Raw genomic sequence first — 19,917 nt, 5'->3', positions numbered from 1 at the left:
TTTTCCCCTAGAAGAAGGGGTCTCACCCTATTGCCCAGGCTGGAGAGCAGTGGCAAGATCACAGCTCACTGTAACCTTGAAGTCCTGGGCTCAAGCAATCCTCCTGGCTCAGCCTCTAAAGTACTGGGATTATAGGTGTTAGCCACCATGCCTGGACAGAAGTTGCAATTCTATAATTTGTTTAGAACCACGAAAGACCCTGAATAGACAAAAAACATTTTCAGAAAGAAAAATAAAGTTAGAGGCATTACATTCCCTTATGTCAAATTATATTACAAAGTTACAGTAATCAAAATATTACAGTACTAGCATTAAAACAGACACACAGACCAGAAGAACAGAGCAGAGAGAACCGAGAAATTAACCCAAAAGCATATACAAGAATTTTCATCAAGACCAACGAAAGAGACACAAAGGGGAAAAGGCACTCTCCTCAATAAATGGTATTGGGAAAACTGGATATTCACAAGCAAAATGAAACTGGACCATTATCTTACACCATACACACAAAAACCAACTCAAAGCAAAAAATTCACAAGTGGGGCTACATCAAACTAGAAAGCTGCATGGCAAATAAAACATCCACAAAATGAAAAGGCAGCCTATGGGTTGGGAGAAAATATTTGCAAACCATGTATCTGATAGGGGTTAATATTCAAAAAATACAAGGTACCCACACAACTCAGCCCCCCCCCAAAAAAAAACAACTTGATTAAAAAAATGGTCAAAGGGTCAGGCATGGTGGCTCACACCTGTAATCTCAGTACTCTGGGAGGCGGAGACAGGAGGATCGCTTGAGGTCAGGAGTTCAAGACTAGCCTGAACAACATAGCAAGACCTCGTCTCTTAGAAAAAAACAAAATAGAAAAAAAAAGGCAAAGGACTTGAACAGACATAGCGCAAAAGACGCACACATATATGAACAGGTGTTCAACAGCACTCATTGTCAGAGAAATGCAAACCAAACCACAGTGAAACACTCCCTCACACCGGTCAGAATGGCCACTATCAAAGAGACAAGAAACAGCAAGTGTTGACAAAGATGTGGAGAAAAGTGGATTCTTGCACACTGTTGGTGGGAAAGTAAGTTAGTACAGCCATTGTGGAAAACAGGATGGAAATTTCTCAAAACACTAAAAGTACGACTATCATATGACCCAGCAAAGGAAATGAAATCACCACCGCATGAAGCTACCTGCACTTCCATCTTCACTGCAGCATCATTCACCATGGCCAAGAAGTGAAACAATCCACACGTCCATCAACAGATGAATAAGGAAATCGTGGTGCACATACGTACAACGGAATATTATTCAGACTTAAAAAAGGAGCTAACTGCCTTTGCTACAACATAGACAAACTTGGAAAAATAAACCAAACATGGAAAGAAAAACACTACATAATCTCACTGATATGTGGAAACTAAACAAACAAACAAAAAAGGCAAATACATAGAAACGGAGCAGAAATGGCAGTGACCAGAAATGCAGAGGTAGAGGAGGGAGAAATAGGGAGAAACAGACAAAGGGTATACGCTTGCAGGTGGATAGCATGGGTCTAGAAACTTAATGCACAGTGTGAAGCAGCAGTTAATAATGTAGTATCCGTTACTAAAAATTTGCTGAAAGTAGATTTTAGGTGCTCTTACTACACACACAAAAGATAACTGAAAAAGGGGACAACGGGTTAATTTTCTTTTCTTTTTTTTTTTTTGAGACGGAGTCTCACTGTTGCCCAGGCTGGAGTGCAATGACGCGATCTCGGCTCACTGCAAGCTCCACCTCCCGGGTTCACGCCATTCTCCTGTCTCAGCCTCCCCAGTAGCTGGGACTACAGGTGCCCGCCACCACGCCTGGCTAATTTTTTGTATTTTTAGTAGAGACGGGGTTTCACCGTGTTGGCCAGGATGGTCTCCATCTCCTGACCTTGTGATCTGCCCACCTCAGCCTCCCAAAGTGCTGGGATTACAGGCGTGAGCCACCGCACCAGGCCATGGGTTAATTTTCTTAATGACAATAATCATTTCACTATATGCATATCAAAACAGTACACTTTTTTTTTGAGATGGAGTCTCACACTGTCCCCCAGGCTGGAGTGCAGTGGCGCCATCTCTGCTCACTGCAACCTCAGCCTCCCAAGTTCAAGAGAGTCTCCTGCCTCAGCCTCCCATGTAGCTGGGATTACAGGTGCGTGCCACCACACCAGGCTAATTTTTGTGTTTTTAGTAGAGATGGAGTTTTGCCATGTTGGCCAGGCTGGTCTTGCACTCCCGACCTCAGGTGATCCACCCACCTTGGCCTCCCAAAGTGCTGGCATTACAGGCATGAGCCACTGCACCTGGCCCAGCGCATACATCTTAAACACACATGATAAAAAATTTAAAAAACCCTATACATGTAAGATTCTGTTTGCTTTTTATGGGCCATGAAGCCAAATGCCAGCTTGAGAACAGAAAAACATTTATTCATTTATCAGGATTTGGGGTCTGTCGAATGCCAGTGTCTGGAAAGGTGAAAAGCTAGATGAACTGAGACTTTTTTTCAGTTTTCTCTGGGTATGTGTTCAGGTATCTTGTGTTCGTTCTTACTTAAAACACAAATGTGGAGAGCCTATGTACGTTTCTTCCTGAACCATAAACAAAGAATTTCAGGTGACATATCCTCATTAGCTACCCTCCTTTTCCTTTTTTTTTTTTTTTCCATTGCACACACATGCTTTCTTCCTCTTACATTCTTAGCAGTTTTAGGGTTCCTTTTTGGAAGAAAAGTGAAAACAAGAACAGCTAGGAAGCTGGCTAAGTAGCATCCTATCCCTCAGTCAGGATCTAAGCAAGCCTTGGGATCCAGCTACATAAGCATTTTCTCAGATTGCTGTTTCTTACACATTTAAGCTTTAGAGTTGTTAACAGGGAGTTTTGGACCCTTCAGCTCTAGAAAAGAGCTGAACAGGAACAGCCATCTGAGAACAGCAAGAGGGATGGAGACTGGCTCTGGCTGTGTAAAGGCTGATCTACCTTTTAGAAACGCTTGTGGTTCAGGAAGAAGTATCTCCATCCATCCCTCTTGGTGCCCTGCATCTCGGCTCCCCAGCTTGCAGCCTGAACCCTGCCCCTGACTTCCTCTGGTCTTGAGGACTATTTACTCCTGCCTTTTGCCTGGTCTTTAGAGGTGCTCTGTCCTAATTCATCTCTGAAGTAGAAACCCACAGAAGAGCAAATCAAACACAGTGCTACGAAAGCAAAACTAGCTGAGAATATGCTGTCATCTTGATCAAATACCAAATTCCCATCCCAAGTTCTATACTCGGGTGTTTGATGTGGAGGAAATTCCACACTTTTTTACAAATGGATTATGTGTACCCAGTGTTCCTCACTCAGTGCCCACTTTCCTGTGAAAATGATACTAGAAATTCTAGACCAAATTAAGAAGGTTTCCATAGTCCACAGTAGCAATGAGCTCATACTGACGTCAAAATGTTTGATTTTTTTACTTGTTTTAAAGACATATTTTAGACTTTGGCATTTTAAAAATCAAGATTAATCTTAAGTTTGATATATTTACTTAGTGTGGTATTGTTATTTCCTGAAAAGCCATTAAATTAATGGTACGCTTAGCATTACCTCCAGTGATGTCTTAAATCTTAAAATCAAAGAAGCATTTCAAGTTTGATGGCAGCATATTTTTGGCCATTATGAGATGATTCCAATCAGGGATTCACTTAATAATGATAAAAACGAGTTAATCCCCACGTTAGATTTTATTTTTACCAGCTACCTTCAGACAATTTCTCCCTTTATCCGTATGTAACTACTTTCTCTGAATTTCCTTCCACAGCAAGAAAATACACCAGATCCCGTCTCATCTGTTAGTAACAAGAAACTTCCTCTGACTCTGTGGTTTGCCTCCAGCTGTGACCGTCTCTGGGAAGGAGACTTGCATATTTGCTGTTGAACAAAAGTGGCATGAATTACGCAGCCCATATCCCCTTAATGAACATTTACGTTATGGGTTTATCACTATTAAAAATACTATTCAGTTAACATTCTTGAACAGACCCCTTTGTACATTAGTACAAATAACCTCAGTACCTCAGAATGTGACTTTATTTGAAGGTGGGGTCTTTACAGAGTTCGTCAAGTTAACATGAGGTCATCAGCACGGGTGATAATCTCACATGACTTGGTGTCCTTGTTCGGACACAGGCAGAGGGAAGGGATGTGGGGATACAGGGTGAATGTCATGTGAATACGAGACAGTCACTTACTTAAAGCCAAAAAGGGAGGCCTGGCCCAGTCCTTCCCTCCCAGCCTCAGAAGGAACTAACCCTGCCAACACCTGGGTTTTGGACCTCTAGCCTCTGGAACCAAGACAATACATTTCTGCTAAGTCACCTAGCTTGGGAGTACTGCTATGGCAGCTCTAAAAATGAATATAGCACACTTACAAAATTGATTCCCAAACTGGCTGTGACAGTTTACACCTTATCCAACCACACGTAAGCCTAACTTCCCACCATACCTCACCCATACCGAACATCAGTCTGTTGAATTTTGCTAATTTTTAAGAACAAATAAATGGTATCTCTTTTCAATGCAGACTCTTTGATTTTTTAAAATACAGACTTGGCATATTTCTGAAGTTTCATATTCTTTAATTGTGAAATATCTAAAATGGATTCAAATGGACTAACACTATCAAATAATCACTCGCATCTAACCATGATTTCCATAAAGTTTGATACAATGATAAAAAGAAAACAACAATTACAATGAAAGAGTTGACTTTAAAGAATATTTAACTACTCATTCATTTATTGACTATCTATCACAAATTTTTCATTCTCTAGGGCTATGACATGAAGCATGAAGCATATTTTTAATTTTTACTTTTTTTAAAAGATGGGCTCTTGCTGTTATCTAGGCTGGAGTACAGTGATGCAATCACAGCTCACTGTAGCCTCAAACTCCTGGGCTCAAACTATCCTTCTGCTTCAGCCTCCTGAGTAGCTGGGAACATAAGTGTATGCAAACCAGGCCTAGCTAAGTTTAAGCATTTTGTGGGGGGCCAGGCACAGTGGCTCACACCTGTAATCCCAGCACTTTGGGAGGCCAAGGTAGGGGGGGATCACTGGAGGTCAGGAGTTTTGAGACCAGCCTGGCCAACATAGTGAAACCCCATCTCTACTAAAAATACAAAAATTAGCTGGGCATGGTGGCACATGCCTGTAGTCCCAGCTACTTGGGAGGCTGAGGTTGGAGAATCACTTGAACCCAGGAGGTGGAGGTTGCAGTGAGCCAAGATCACAACACTACACTCCAGCCTGGGTGACAGAGCGAGACACCTACCAACAAAAATTAAAAAAAAAAAAAAAATACAAATAAACATTTTTTTTGTAGAGACACGGTCTCCTCTCCCTATGTTGACCAGGCCGGTCTGGAACTCCTGGCCTCAAGCTATTCTCCTGCTTTGGCCTCCCAACAAAGTGTTAGGATTATAAGCGTCAGTCACTATACCTGGCTGAAGTATAAATTTAAAAGACAAAAGCTAAGAAATGGAAACTACACAATTAAAAATCAAAGTTATTTTCATATTTATAGTACATGAAAATAAATCTTATATCCAATAATCCAACAGATAATATATTAAAGGTTATGCTTTTGAAGTCAATTTATCACTGACCTTCCTGTTGGAAGCACACTTTTAAGAATACACAAAGTTCTAAACAAAACAAAAAAGAAAAAAAACCACAATGTTCTTCAAACGGTATCACAAAGTACAGGAGCATCTTAGTGACACCAAATTATAACTGCTTTTGGGGTTGCAATATTGATTTAAAAATTCCTTCCTAGAGACAATAATCGATGAGGCATGTTTGTCACTCTTCTGTTAGTATGCTTTATCCTGCGGGAGGGCTACTTTCCGTCTTGTTCATTCTTGTTCGTATTTGCATGCGTTAGGATGTGGGCTTTCAGGTTGTTTGACTGAATAAACCTCCTGTTACAGCCTTGAAAGGGACACACAAAACGTTTCTCGCCCGTGTGGATGCGCACATGTGTACGCAGATTAAAGTCCAGAGAGAAGCGCTTTCCGCACCCTTCAAAAGTGCACTGAAACGGCTTCTCTCCAGTGTGAACCAGGAAATGTCTTTTTAGTTTTGAGCTCTCAACGAACGCTTTTCCACATTCCGCACAGACGTGGTCTCGGGGACCATGAATGACGAGATGCTTTCTCAGGGCAGCTCTGTTCCTCAGCCTCTTAGTGCATCCACTCTGAGGACAAGCGATTGAGCTCAAACTGTCATATTCTTTATTTATGGGGGGCTTCTTTCTAGCAAATTCTGCGAGCTGTTTAGGATCTGATAAGTCAATGCCGGGTATTCCTCCAGGCGGAAGCTTCTTGCCTGTCATGTACTCAGAATACTCAAGCGAACTCTCTCCAACTATCTTTTGAGGAAGCTCTTTCTCTGCCCCTTTTTTCATGTATTCCAAAGGACATTCAAGAAGGGAGCTTGCTTCGAGCACCTTTTGAGAAAGCTCTTGTGCTGATCCTTTCTTTAGGTATTCCAAGGACTCAAAAAGTGAGTCCTCTTCCAGGATGGGCTGAGAAAACTCACCCCTTATGATGCATTCTATGTAACAGTCCGAGAAATCGTCCTCTCCGAAGGCCTCAGGGCCGGGCTCAGAGCACACGCAGCCATCACATAAGGCCCACACCGCATTGCCAGGTTCTATTTCCGCCTGCAGGTCCTGGCTTGCCTTGCCTTGCCCGGGCTTAGCCCCACTGGGGGCTCTTCCACCCAGGCCTTTCTGGCGTCTCGTCTTTGCCCGTTTCTTCAGTTGCTGGTTCATGTTTTCCTGCCTGTGCCCTTCTTGAAGATTTACACCAGGATAGATCAACCACCTCCAGGCAGTAGTGATCTGAGTTGTCTTCAGCAAATACCTGCTTTATGATAATAACCTTTAGTTAAAATAGATGCCAGTATTAGAGCCACTGTCAAAAAATGACCTAGGACACATTTTCCAATAATACATTTCCGTCTTCTCTGATAAACTAACCAAGAGACCGAGAATGAGCTCTGTGTAAGACATGACTCATGCGCAGAGCTTATCTGGGTGTCCCCACAAGTTATCGGAACCTTCTATATCTCATTGCTCAGCTGACATGTATTGGGTGGGACAGTGTGCTAGCTCTATTGTAGGCTACGCAGTTTGTGACACATCAGTAAACAGGCATACAAACATCTCTGCCTCCATGGAGTAGGCATACCCATGAGCATAGAAAATAAGCAATGTATGCCACGTGTTAGAAGGTGACTACGTGTGAAAGAGTAAGCAAAGGGGCTGGTAGGAAACAGAAGCCTGCAATATTAAACAGGGCACTCGGGCAAACCTTCACTAGGGTGGGAAGTGGCAGTTGGTTAAAAGCCTGAAGCGGGTGAGGGAGCAAAATATTGTCTTTTCTTTTTCTTCTTTTTTTTGGGGGGGAGACGGAGTCTCACTCTGTAGCCCAGGCTGGAGTGCAGTGGCGTGATCTCAGCTCATTGCAACCTCCACCTCCCTAGTTCAAGCAATTCTCCTGCCTCAGCCTCCTGAGTAGCTAGGATTACAGGCACATGCCACCATGCCTGGCTACTTTTTCTATTTTTAGTAGAGACGGGGTTTCACCATGTTGGTCAGGCTGGTCTCGAACTCCTGACTTCGTGATCCACCCGCCTCAGCCTTCTAAAGTGTTGGGATTACAGGCGTGAGCCACGGCGCCTGGCCCTATTCTTGTTTTCTTATGTAATACTGTTATGAAATTCAAATTAAATAATGCATGCAAAGTGCTTAGCACAGATTATGGTGCACAGCAAATGCTGACCGCTATGTGAGCTAGTGTTATTTTATTACCTTTTTATTAATTCTACAAGTATATGTTGCACCCTGCTACACGCCAGGTTCTTTCTTGACCAGGGTGGTAAACTTTTTCTGCAAAGGGCCAGATTTTAGCTTCGTGGGTCCTGTGGTGTCTGTTGAAACTATTCAACTTTGCCGTTGTAGCACAGCACAGAAGCAGTCACATAACACATAAAGGAATGAGGTTGGCTGTGTTCCCATAAAACAGGGAGATTGGCCCATGGGCCATCGTGTGCCCACTCATTGTTCTAGAAGACGGGGATCCAGAGAATAAGACACATGAAATTAATGGTGCTCTCACCTTTTAGGGATCCATGTCAAAATAAAGGCACAGGGTAGCTTGGCCCTGACGACTTTCCTATCATTTCCTTAAAAATCTTAACAGCAATGACGTTATAAAAGTTATAGCATGAATATGTTATTGCTTTTACTATAAAAGTCTCTTGCTTAATGTTACAATTGTGTGCCTGAGAAAAGATCTCCCTATTTATTGTCCTGATGTCTTTCTGTAGGAAGAAATTATATGCTTTTAAAAAAGAGGCAAAGGTAAAAGTTGTCGGATGAAAATAGCTTGAAAATACTTTAAAATAACCACATTAAAAAAAAACACCTCAACAGAAGCATGTCATTTGCTTTTGGTAAAAATCAAATACATATAATAAAAACAAAATGTGTTCCAACTGTAAGGGAAGAGTTTAAGATTTTTTTTTCTTTTTTTTTTTTTTTTTGAGACGGAGTCTCACCCTGTCGCCCAGGCTGGAATGCAGTGGTGCAATCTCGGCTCACTGCAATCTCCGCCTCCCGGGTTCAAGCGATTCTCCTGCCCCAACCTCCCAAGTAGCTGGGATTACACGCACACGCCACTATGCCCAGCTAATTTTTGTATTTTTAGTAGAGACATGGTTTCACTATGTTGGTCAGGCTTGTCTCGAACTCTTGACCTCGTGATCCGCCTGCCTTGGCCTCCCAATGTGTTGGGATTACAGGCGTGAGCCAGTGCGCCCAGCCAAGATTTCTTAAGATATATTAAAAAATATGTAATACATATATGTTAAATGCTACTGTTATTATTTTTTGTGTCATTTTATTTTATTTTATTTTATTTTGAGATGGAGTTTTGCTCTTGTTGCCCAGGCTGGAGTACAATGGCGTAATCTCAGCTCACTGCAACCTCCGCCTCCGGGATTCAAGTGATTCTCCTGCCTCAGACCCCAAGTAGCTGGGATTACAGACAGGCGTCCCCCCCACCACACCCAGGTAATTTGTGTATTTAGTAGATATGGGATTTCATCATGTTGGCCAGGCTGGTCTCAAACTCCTGACCTCAGGTGATCCGCTCTCCTCAGCTTCCCAAAGTGCTGGGATTACAGGTGTGAGCCACTGCACCAGGCCTGTGTCCTTTAAAAAGGTGAAATTAGGGCTGGGTGCAGTGGCTCACGCCTGTAATGCCAGCACTTTGGGAGCACAAGGCTGGCGGATCACCTGAGGTCAGGAGCTTAAGACCAGCCTGGCCAATATGGCGAAACCCTGTCTACTAAAAATACAAGAAATTAACTGGCTGTGATGGCGCGCACCTGTAATCCCAGCTACTGGCAGGAGATCACTTGAGCCTGGGAGGCGGAGGCAGTGAGCCAAGATTGCACCACGGCACTCCAGCCTAGACAACAGAGCGACTCTCTTGGAAAAAAAAAAAAAAGAAAAAGAAAAAAAATAAAATAAAAATATAGAGGTGAAATTAACCAGGGAGATCCCAAAATATTTATGAAGCACAATATTAGCACCTTTGGAGGGTAATTACTAGGATTAAACACAGAGCTGCTCTCTTCAATTAGTCCATTTAGAAAACAGCTTGTGCATTCCCAAACCTGAAAATCCAAGACCTGAAATGCTCAAAGTATGAAACCTTTTTGAGTGCCATCGTGACACTTCAAGGAAATTCTCATTGGACCATTTTGGATTTTGAATTTTCGGACTTGGGATGCTCATGTTGGGTATTTTGCAAATACTCAAACATTCAAAAAAATCTGATGTCCATAATACTTCTGGTCCCAAGCACTTTGGATAAAAAATACTCAACCTGTAACTGCAATTTAATTGACTACTGCTTTTCTCCCCAAGCTCACCTCCTGCCATCTATAGCTCTTGTATTTTACTATTTAGCCATAATAAACTTTCTCTGATAAAGCGTCAGATCAGTCCACTACAAATGTTCTTTTTTCTCACCGAAATACTGCCCATCCTCCAACACACACACACAGAGGCTTGCTTCCCATCCATACTTCAAATGCGCAAACATCACTTCCTCAGGCAGGCTTCCCTGGATTCTTCGGCTCAGTTGAGCCCCAAAGCTAAACGTTCCCCTCCTCCGTATTTCACACTGATCAGAGCTCTGGTGTCCCTTGCTTCAAGTCTGTCTTACCTGCTGGACTGTGAGCACTACTAGAGTGAAGGCCTCTTCTGTTCTGTTCACACAGGCTCCGGCCTCAGTACATTTGTCTAGTGAGATGAAATCATGAGTATGCATTAGTCATTGTGCTGTTGATCTCTGATTTAACAACCCTATATAATTACTAGGAATTTATTTGAGAGTTTAGACAACTTAATGTAGAAGTTTCAAAAAAGCTGGCTATTAATGATGCAGGGTGTTACATAGAAAGGAATTTCCTAGGGCCAGGCATGGTGGCTCATGCCTGTAATCCCAGCACTTTGGGAGGCCGAGGTGGGTGGATCCCTCGAGCCCAGGAGTTGGCGACCAGCCTTGGCAAAATGGTGAAACCCCATCTCTACAAAAAAGAAAAAAATGAGTCTAAACAGACTACACCTACACTTCAGCTCAGCGATGGTTAGGTCTGAATTCCCAAGGGAGGCGGTGGGTGGGGTGGGTTTGCCAAGTGCACTGGTGGTCCCAGCTATTCAGGAGGCTGAGGTGGGAGGATCACTGGAGCCTGGGAGGCAGGGGTTGCAGTGAGCTGAGATCACACCATTGCACTCCAACCTGGGTGACAGAAAAAAGAAAGAAAGGCATCTCCCAAGAGAGGTGTTTTCTTTATGAATTTACCAAGGTTCAAGTATGGTCCATATCTTTCTAAGCTAAATTCTTATATGTCAGATCTCCGAGCATTATGCTGTTTCTCATAGCGGTATACAAACTTGTGAGGATGACATATAACATTGAAATGGTAATTTATTAATTTAGTAAAAGAAAACTATTTATATGGCAAGCCAATTTCTGTTAGCAGAAATAACTAGTCATGCATCACTGAAAGACAGGAATATGTTCTGAGAAATGTATCTTTAGGTTGCTGTGTCATCCTGTGAACATCACAGAGTGTAGCTACGCAGACCTGAATGGCATAGCCTGCAACACACCCAGGTTCCACCGTAGGGCCCATTGCTCCTAGGCTGTACATCTGCACAGCATGTTACAGTTCTGAGTACTGTAGGCAACTGTAACACAACAGTAAGTATTTGCATATAAACATATCCAAACAGAAGAAATACTGTACAAAAGATTAAAAATGGTAAACCTGGCCGGGCGCGGTGGCTCATGCTTGTAATCCCAGCACTTTGGGAGGCCGAGGCGGGCGGATCACGAGGTCAGGAGATCGAGACCACGGTGAAACCCCGTCTCTACTAAAAATACAAAAAAAAATTAGCCGGGCGTGGTGGCGGGCGCCTGTAGTCCCAGCTAGTCGGAGAGGCTGAGGCAGGAGAATGGCGTGAACCCGGGAGGCGGAGCTTGCAGTGAGCCGAGATTGCGCCACTGCACTCCAGCCTGGGCGACAGAGCGAGACTCCGTCTCAAAAAAAAAAAAAAAAAAAAAAAAGTACACCTGTGTAGGCACATTCCCATAACGGAGCTCACAACGGAACTCACAGTACTGGTAGTGGCTCTGGATGATTCAGTGAGTGAGTGTTGAGTGAATGAAGGCCTGGGACACCACTGTACACAGCTGTAGGCTTTATAAGCACTATACACGTAGGCAAATTTTAAAACTTACTTAAAAATTTGTCTTTCTTGAATAATAAATTAACCTTAGCTTACTGTAACTTTTTAAATTTATTTATTTACTTTTTTTTTGAGATAGTTTCGCTCTTGTTGCCCAGGCTGGAGTGCAACAGCATGATCTCGGCTCACAGTAACCTCTGCCTCCCAGGTTCAGCCGATTCTCCCGCCTCAGCCTCCTGAGTATAGCTGGGATTACAGGCATGCGTCACTATGCCCAGCTAATTTTGTATTTTTAGTAGAGGTGGGGTTTCTCCATGTTGGTCAGGCTGGTCTCGAACTCCCGACCTCAGGTGATCCACCTGCCTCAGCCTCCCAAAATGCTGGGATTACAGGCGTGAGCCACCGCGCCCAGACTCTTTTTAACTTTATAAACTTTAAAATGTGCAAACTTCCTGACTCTTTTGTAATAACACTTAGCTTAAAACACATTTTTTCAGCTGTACAAAAATATTTTTTCTTTATATTCTTATTCTATAAGATTTTGTCTGTTTAAATACTTTTATGTTAAAAACCGAGAGATACACACATGACCCTAGGCCTACACAAATTCAGGATCATGAAGATGTCACCAGGCCACAGGGATTTTTCAGCTCTCTTATGATATTATGGTACATGGGGTTGCTCACTGGCTGAAACGTCCTTATATGGAACTTCACTGCATGGAAAACATACTGGTAAAAGCAGATGTGGATGAAATCTTCATATTAAATGAACACTTAATTTTATATTTCGCCAACTGGGGCACAGGTAATTCCAGGGGCGCATCCTTTACTTATTCAATCATTTGACAAACATTTAGTATTTGTTCTAGGTGCTGAATTTAGGGAAAAAGATGCAAAGTTCCTCGTTAACCCAAAGTTTGGTGTGGGACAGACAGTAAAGGGCAAATAAACAAAAAATGTCAGATTGAGGAAAATGCTATTAAAAAAAGTGTGGGGGGTTGCCAGGCGCGGTGGCTCACGCTTGTAATCCCAGCACTTTGGGAGGCCGAGGCGGGCGGATCACGAGGTCAGGAGATCGAGACCATCCTGGCCAACATGGTGAAACCCCGTCTCTACTAAAAATAAAAAAAACTAGCCGGGCGTGGTAGCGGGAGCCTGTGGTCCCAGCTACTCGGGAGGCTGAGGCAGGAGAATCGCTTGAACCCGGGAGGCGGAGGTTGCGGTGAGCAGAGATGGCGCCACTGCACTCCAGCCTGGGGGACAAGAGCAAAACTCTGTTTCAAAAAAAAAAAAAAAAAAGAGTATGAATGAGAGGGGAAGTAACCGAGGACGCCACCTTGATCATGAATGTCCGGAAAAGGCCCCCAAAGAGGGGGCCATCGGAGCCAGATGTGGGCAGGAGGAAAAGTGCCCGGCGGTGGGAAGAGACGAGCGAAGGCTGCTGGCTCCAGGCTGCCGGCGGCTCCCCGGGGGCTGCGGGGGGAGGAGGCCATGCTCAATGCTCCCTACAGCTATGGCGGGCAGGAATGTGGGGGCTGACTGTGAGCCCCGGGACCATTTGCATTTCATTCCAGGACCCAAGGAAACCATTATAGGGCTTCCAACAAGCAAACAGCAAGCTTTTTTAGGTTGAAAGATGGGCCGGACAGCTGCATGGAGAATGGATTTGGTGAGAACAGAAAAACCTATTAGATTTGAGAATCCCGGGAAGGGCTGCTAGTGGTTTGGATTAGACGGTGGCAGAGGAGAGGAAATGCAGGCAGGCGGGAAAACTGGAGAAAGAACCACCCCCTCGCCCTCCAGCTCGCTGGTGGATTGGATGAAGGGCGGAAGGGAGACAGGAATCAAGAATGTGTCTTGCCGGGCGCGGTGGCTCACGCCTGTAATCTCAGCACTTTGGGAGGCTGAGGTGGGTAGATCACCTGAGGTCAGGAGTTCGAGACCAGCTTGACCAACACTACTAAAATACAAAAATTAGCCGGGCGCAGTGGCGGGCGCCTGTAATCTCAGCTACTTGGGAGGCCGAGGCAGGAGAATCGCTTGAACCCGGGAGGCGGAGGTTGCAGTGAGCCAAGATCGCGCCATTGCACTCCAGCCTGGCAACAGAGTGAGGCTGCCTCAAAAAAAAAAAAGAAAAGAAAGAGTCTCCAAGGTTTTTTGCCAGAGTAATTTGAGTGGAGGGTATTGCCATCCCCAGAGATAAGTGGAAAGGAAAATAAAGGGAAGAGACTGGTGTCTTGATCACAATGTAAGCATGTTAATATAAAAAAGACCTAGCCAGATATTGTAAGGAAACATATTTACATGAAGTTTTGAAACAAAATAAAAAATGCAATTTAGGAAATCACCGCCAGACACTCGCTTTCTTGAGAGTGTATTACTTCCCCCATCTTCCCGTTTTCAACATTTGAGGCCAGTGGCCAGCCACGGGTCACCGCAGGGCGAAGGCTACAAGTCTCCCGGCGAGGCCGGCTCCGGCCTGGTCCCAGGATGAGAACACGCTTCCCCTCCCTGACTATCTAACCCTTTTGACCGACACATTCGAAGTAGTGAGCAACACATCCCCCTTCTCCCCATTGGAAAACAGTTCCATGAAACAACACTCACCCCTGCTACCGCGAAGCACTCTGCTATTTTCAGTGCCACCTCCTCCCAAACGTAAAACAAAGGAGAAAGTGCAGTGGAAACGTGGACTGCCCTGCGCCCCCTCCCAAGGCCCACCCTCCGGACTGACGCGGTCTCATCAGGCTACACCCACCCTTCAGCTCCGCCAGGCTTAGGGAGGGCGTGGCCTGCCCCGCCCTGGGCCCCGCCCTGGAGCCACCTGGCCCGCGCGTTCACCTTCTGCCGGGAGCCGCCTGGCACCTGGGCGGTGCGCTAAGCCTCAGCCCGGGGCCCCCAGGCAGCCGGCCCGCACGGAAAACCCTCAGCCCGGGGGCCCCCTGGCCCCCGCGTTCACCCCTCAGCCTGGCCGCCGGGCACTGCGCATCTGCCACGTGGCAGCGCCTCCCGAGCCCAGACGCCCGGCGTTAGCACGTGGTGAGCACTCAATAAATGTCTGTTGAACAAATACGCGTGGGTGTAATCACATTTACCCTTTTAGGCCGGACGCGGTGGCTCACGCCTGTCATCCCAGCACTTTGGGAGGCCGAGACGGTGGGATCACCTAAGGTCAGGAGTTCAAGACCAGCCTGTCCAACATGGTGAAACCCCGTCTCTACTTAAAAATACAAAAATTAGCCGGGTGTGGTGGCGGGTGCCTGTAATCCCAGCTACTCAGGAGGCTGAGGCAGGAGAATCGCTTGAACCCGGGAGGCGGAGGTTGCAGTGAGCCGAGATCGCGCCACTACGCTCCAGCCTGGGTGATAGAGCGAGACTTTGTCTCAATAAAGAACAAAACAAAACATTTACGCTTTTGCAGGTCGAGGAAAAAAATCAAGCGGAGGAGGCAGTTTTTACCCCCCGGAAACAGAGGTTGACTCGAACGCAAACCCCCATACCTTTCCCACCCCGCCCTACCCCCAGTCGCAGATAAAGTATTACTGCGTGTTTGTTTTCTTTTTCTGGCCATTAATGTGACTGTATTGCTAAAGGCAACACAACTCACTTCGAAAGCAGTGGTCAGTCAACGCTCACTATTGGCTACAATCTAGTGAAATGTAATAGTTCGTGTAATACACCCATACCATTAGAACGAAACCCAGATCGATATTTAAAAACCTCCTAAATGTTGACTTGAAGCTTTTCTGCATATATATCTCGGAGCAGTTCTCCAGTTTTTTTTTTTTTAAAGTCTGTTTCTGAATAAGCTTCAATTTTGAGGTTGGCCAGTAAAATACAATTTTCTTTCTTTCCTTCCTTCCTTCCTTCCTCCCTTCCTCCCTTCCTCCCTTCCTCCCTTCCTTCCTTCTTTCCTTTTGTTTCTCTTTCTTTCTTTTTTTTTCCTCTTTTTTGAGACGGAGTCTTTCTCTGCCCCTCAGGGCGGAGTGCAATGGCACCGTCTCAGCTCACTGCAACCTCCGCCTATTGGGTTCAAGTGATTCTCCTGCCTCGGCCTCCCCAGTAGCACCACCACGCCCGGCTAATTTTGTATTTTTAGTAGAGACAGGGTTTCTCCATGTTGGCAGGCTGGTCCGGCCGCAGGTGATCCTCCTGTCTCAGCCTCCCAAAGTGTTGGGATTACAGGCGTGAGCCACTGTGCTTGGCCAATAAAATATAATTTTCAGTGAAGGAAATATTTATTATTCCCTGATCTCCTCCAGTAGGCATAGCAGGGCCCCTCCATTTGAAATCCGATTTCAATAAAGCTTCCTTAGTTCCTTACCTTAGAATATATTATTTGCAGACGAGGGTCAGAAAGGTCACTTACAAGTCAGAACGACTTCCCTCAACTTCCCTCCTTCTGTCTCTATGGCGCCTCGCTGTGGTCTCTTTAGAAACTACAGGGGCATTCCACCAGCCTTTTTTTTTTTCCCTTGGGGATAAAAATGTTACCATTTGGGTTTCAATAAGAAATACTTCAATGAACCGAAGAATCTTGAACAGAAACTTCTTCCTAAGCCTTTAAGTGGCAATGTCATTGAAAGCCCCTTTCCTCACTAGATGGAAACACACACACATAGTTCAAGCAGAGGATCCTTTCTTTGGGTTGTCAGAAACCACCCTTTATCACTCCCTTAACCATTCACACAGTGCATTCCATAAACTAGATTGATTTATAATCGCCTCCCCTACCACTGAGTCCATTTGATCGCTTGGGTGTGGCTCTGTTTGGGCATTAGAGACAGCATGTTTAGAAAATCTGTTTTTACATTTCACACTCCACCTCTTCCATAGATTATTTTTGCTCCCATTATCATTTAGCTTTCCTTTCCATGGGTCTGAAGAAGTAAACCAAAACGAATGAACTCATCTGTTGTGATATAAACTCAGCTCAAAGGAAATTTAATTTCTCCTAAATGAGCTCGGGAACCAATTAAACCGTGAAACAGAAGTGGGCTGTCTTTTGAAATTGACCACAAAGAGGGTGTGCATAGAAAAAATGTTGTCCATTGCTGGGATTTTAGTCATAGTGATTCTTCTGCCAATAACATCATGTCACTTAAAAAACTTGTATTTCGACCATTTTGTCTGTGTTACAAATCAATATTTTCCTTAAAACCCTTAAAATGCAAAAACTATAACTATGCGTTAATTCACTCTATACAGATTTGAGTTTCTCCCCTAGAGAGGCGGAGGTTCTAGGCCCTGGTGGATAAGTATTCCTGGCTTCCTGGGGTTTGAATGCGGAATGGCCAAGTCAGAACAGCAGGGTAAGAACTAGATTGAGGTGAGTAACTCACTTGTCTGCAGCAAATTTGAGGGATGCCAAAACAAAAAACAAAAAACAAAACACCCTCAGTAATCAGTATTAGTAATATTTTAACCTGGCATGTAAAAGAATCCAAATTAATGCAAAAATTTACAGAGAACAAAATATCCACACGTAAATAAAGACAGAGTCAGAGGATACCAGCCAAATAATCATGCTTGTCAATGTCTCAATGCAGCTATCATTAGCACAATGAAGGAGAGGTGTGTGGTGTGTGGCAGCCACAGAGGACAGCCGGGAAGTTAGGGAAGGTTTCCCTGATCTGCGGGAATCAGCGGGGAGGGCAGAGCCTCCCTGACAGGAGAGGGAATAGTTATGGAAGAACCTGAGAGATGAGTGGAGGCGAGTGTGCAGAGGCCATGCAGGCCCAGACTCTGGGACCCCGCAGGCCGTGGGAAGAACTTCGATCTTCAGTCCAGGAGCCCTGGGAACGGAATATCCATATCTATAAATGCTTATTAACCTTAAACTTGTAAAACATTATTTCATTATTAGAGCTTCAGCTTATTTCTATTTGATTTAGATAATATTAATTGAATACATGCACAGTCTCATTTTATCTTGAAATCAAATTTCTAAAATGGTTATTATTACTATTATTATAATTTCATTTGCATTTTAAAATAACACCGAGGCACAAAGAAACTTTATACAGGAATAAGTTTCTAAACTCAGATTAGAACCCAAGTGTTGGCTGGGCGTGTTGGCTCATGCCTGTAATCCTAGCACTTTGGGAGGCTGAGGCCAGCACAGTGCCTAAGCTTAGGAGTTGGAGACCAGCCTGGGCAACACGGTGAAATCCCCTGTCTCTACTAAAATACAAAAAAAAAAAAAAAAAGTCAGGCGTGGTGGTGGGCGTCTGTAGTCCCAGCTACTTGGGAGGCTGAGGCAGGAGAATTGCTTGAACCCAGCAGGCAAGGGTTGCAGTGAGCCAAAGTCGTGCCGCTGCACTCCAGCCTGGGCGACAGGGCGAGACTCTGTCTCCAAAGACAAACGAAAAAAATGAAACAAAAACAACAACAAAAGAACCCATCTTGCTCCTTTGAGATGCGTCACTGTGGTCTAATATCGTGTTTTACATTAAGGTATTTTGCAAACTCTGTAGTTGTATTTTTCATTTAAGAAATCTCTCCACGTTATTATTGGCTATGACTTGTAATGCCTTTTTACATACTTGTTTGATCTTGATAGCACCTTAGGGATTGTTATTATCCATTCTATGGATGAGGAAATGTGAAGTCAGTAGCGACAAATGCCTTATTCAAAGCCCTATAGGTATTAGTTTACAGAGCAGAGTTTAGAACCCAAAGCTTGCTATCGTGGTACAAAATGTAAAGGTAAAGTTAATTTGCCAAGTTCAGTCAGTTGTTTAAAGAGCTTGTTTTTTTTTTTTTTGTTTTTTGTTTTTTGTTTTTTTGTTTTTTTGGACGGACTCTGGCTCTGTCACCTAGGCTGGAGTACAATGGCGCAATCTCGGCTCACTGCAACCTCCGCCTCCCTGCCTCTTGGATTCAAGCGATCAAGGGATTCTCCTGCCTCAGCCTTCTGAGTAGCTGGCACTACAGGCGCCCGCAACCACGCCCGGCTAATATTTTGTATTTTTAGTAGAGACGGGGTTTCACCGTGTTAGCCAGGATGGTCTTGATCTCCTGACCCTGTGATCCACTTGCCTCGGCCTTCCAAAGTGCTGGGATTACAGGTGTGAGCCACCATACCTGGCCTAAAGAGCTTGTTACACATATTTTTAGAGTTTCTGTGAAAAAAAGAATAATCCACCAGTCAGTAATGTATGTTTCTACTTGGAATTTGATACCTTAGTAGAGTATGATTTTTAAAAGGCATATTTAACTCTGCTTTTCAAAAAACAATCTAAGTAGAATCTAAAATCTAAATGGAAGCTTTTTGGTACTTCACACTGAGAAGAATGAGACTTGTCATCATACTGTTGTATATTTTCAAAAATTTTTGTGCTCTTTAGATGAAAGCTATAACCATATAAATATTGTCTTATTTGATTACCTGTGAGAATTTAGCAGTGGGTCTAAGTATAGGGCCTAAAGGCTATTTTTTAGACCCCAGATTCTCCTCAGACTTTGAGAGTGATTTGTTAATGCTATGTTTGGCAGTTTCATAAGATTTTTCCTTTTTTTTTTTTTTTTTAAGATGGAGTTTCGCTCTTGTTGCCCAGGATGGAGTACAATGGTGCCATCTCGGCTTGCTGCAACCTCTGCCTCCCAGGTTCAAGTGATTCTCCTGCCTCAGCCTCCCGAGTAAGCTGGGATTACAAGTGCGGTGCTACCATGCCCGGCTAATTTTGTATTTTTAGTAGAGACGGGGTTTCTTCATGTTGGTCAGGCTGGTCTTGAACTCCTGACCTCAGGTGATCCACCCGTCTCGGCCTCCCAAAGTGCTGGGATGACAGGTGTGAGCCACTGCACCCGGCCAGATTTCTTCTTCTTTTTAAGAATGGATTACATGTTTGTGTCCCTCCAAAAGTCATGCATTGAAACCGGCCCCGATGGGATGGTATAAAGAGGTGTGGCCTTTGGTAAGCAGTTAAGTCATGAGGGCTCTGCCCTGGTGAATGGAATTGGTGTCCTTATAAAGGAGGCATGGGGGAGCCCTTTCCCCTCCATCTTATGAGGACACACAGAAGGCACCATCTGTGAGGAGTGGGCCCTCAGCAGACACCAAATCTGCTG

General features: G+C 44.4%; 1 protein-coding gene across 1 annotated transcript; it reads right to left on the bottom strand.

Annotated features, from left to right (window-relative positions):
• Positions 1–5,911: 5,911 nt before the first annotated feature.
• Positions 5,912–6,847, bottom strand: ZFP42 (ZFP42 zinc finger protein). Its single transcript, XM_003271503.4, has one exon. It carries the CDS (start codon positions 6,845–6,847, stop codon positions 5,912–5,914), a length of 936 nt encoding a protein of 311 aa, XP_003271551.1.
• Between the last annotated feature and the right edge of the window lie 13,070 nt (positions 6,848–19,917).

The sequence above is a fragment of the Nomascus leucogenys genome, chromosome 7b (genome assembly GCF_006542625.1).
Source record: "Nomascus leucogenys isolate Asia chromosome 7b, Asia_NLE_v1, whole genome shotgun sequence".
Classification (NCBI taxonomy): Eukaryota; Metazoa; Chordata; class Mammalia; order Primates; family Hylobatidae; genus Nomascus; species Nomascus leucogenys.
This window is presented reverse-complemented; position numbering and strand designations above follow the sequence as displayed.

Coding starts and splice junctions, on each gene's coding strand:
- ZFP42 (XM_003271503.4), bottom strand. CDS start 6,847: ATGAACCAGCAACTGAAGAAACGGGCAAAGACGAGACGCCAGAAAGGC.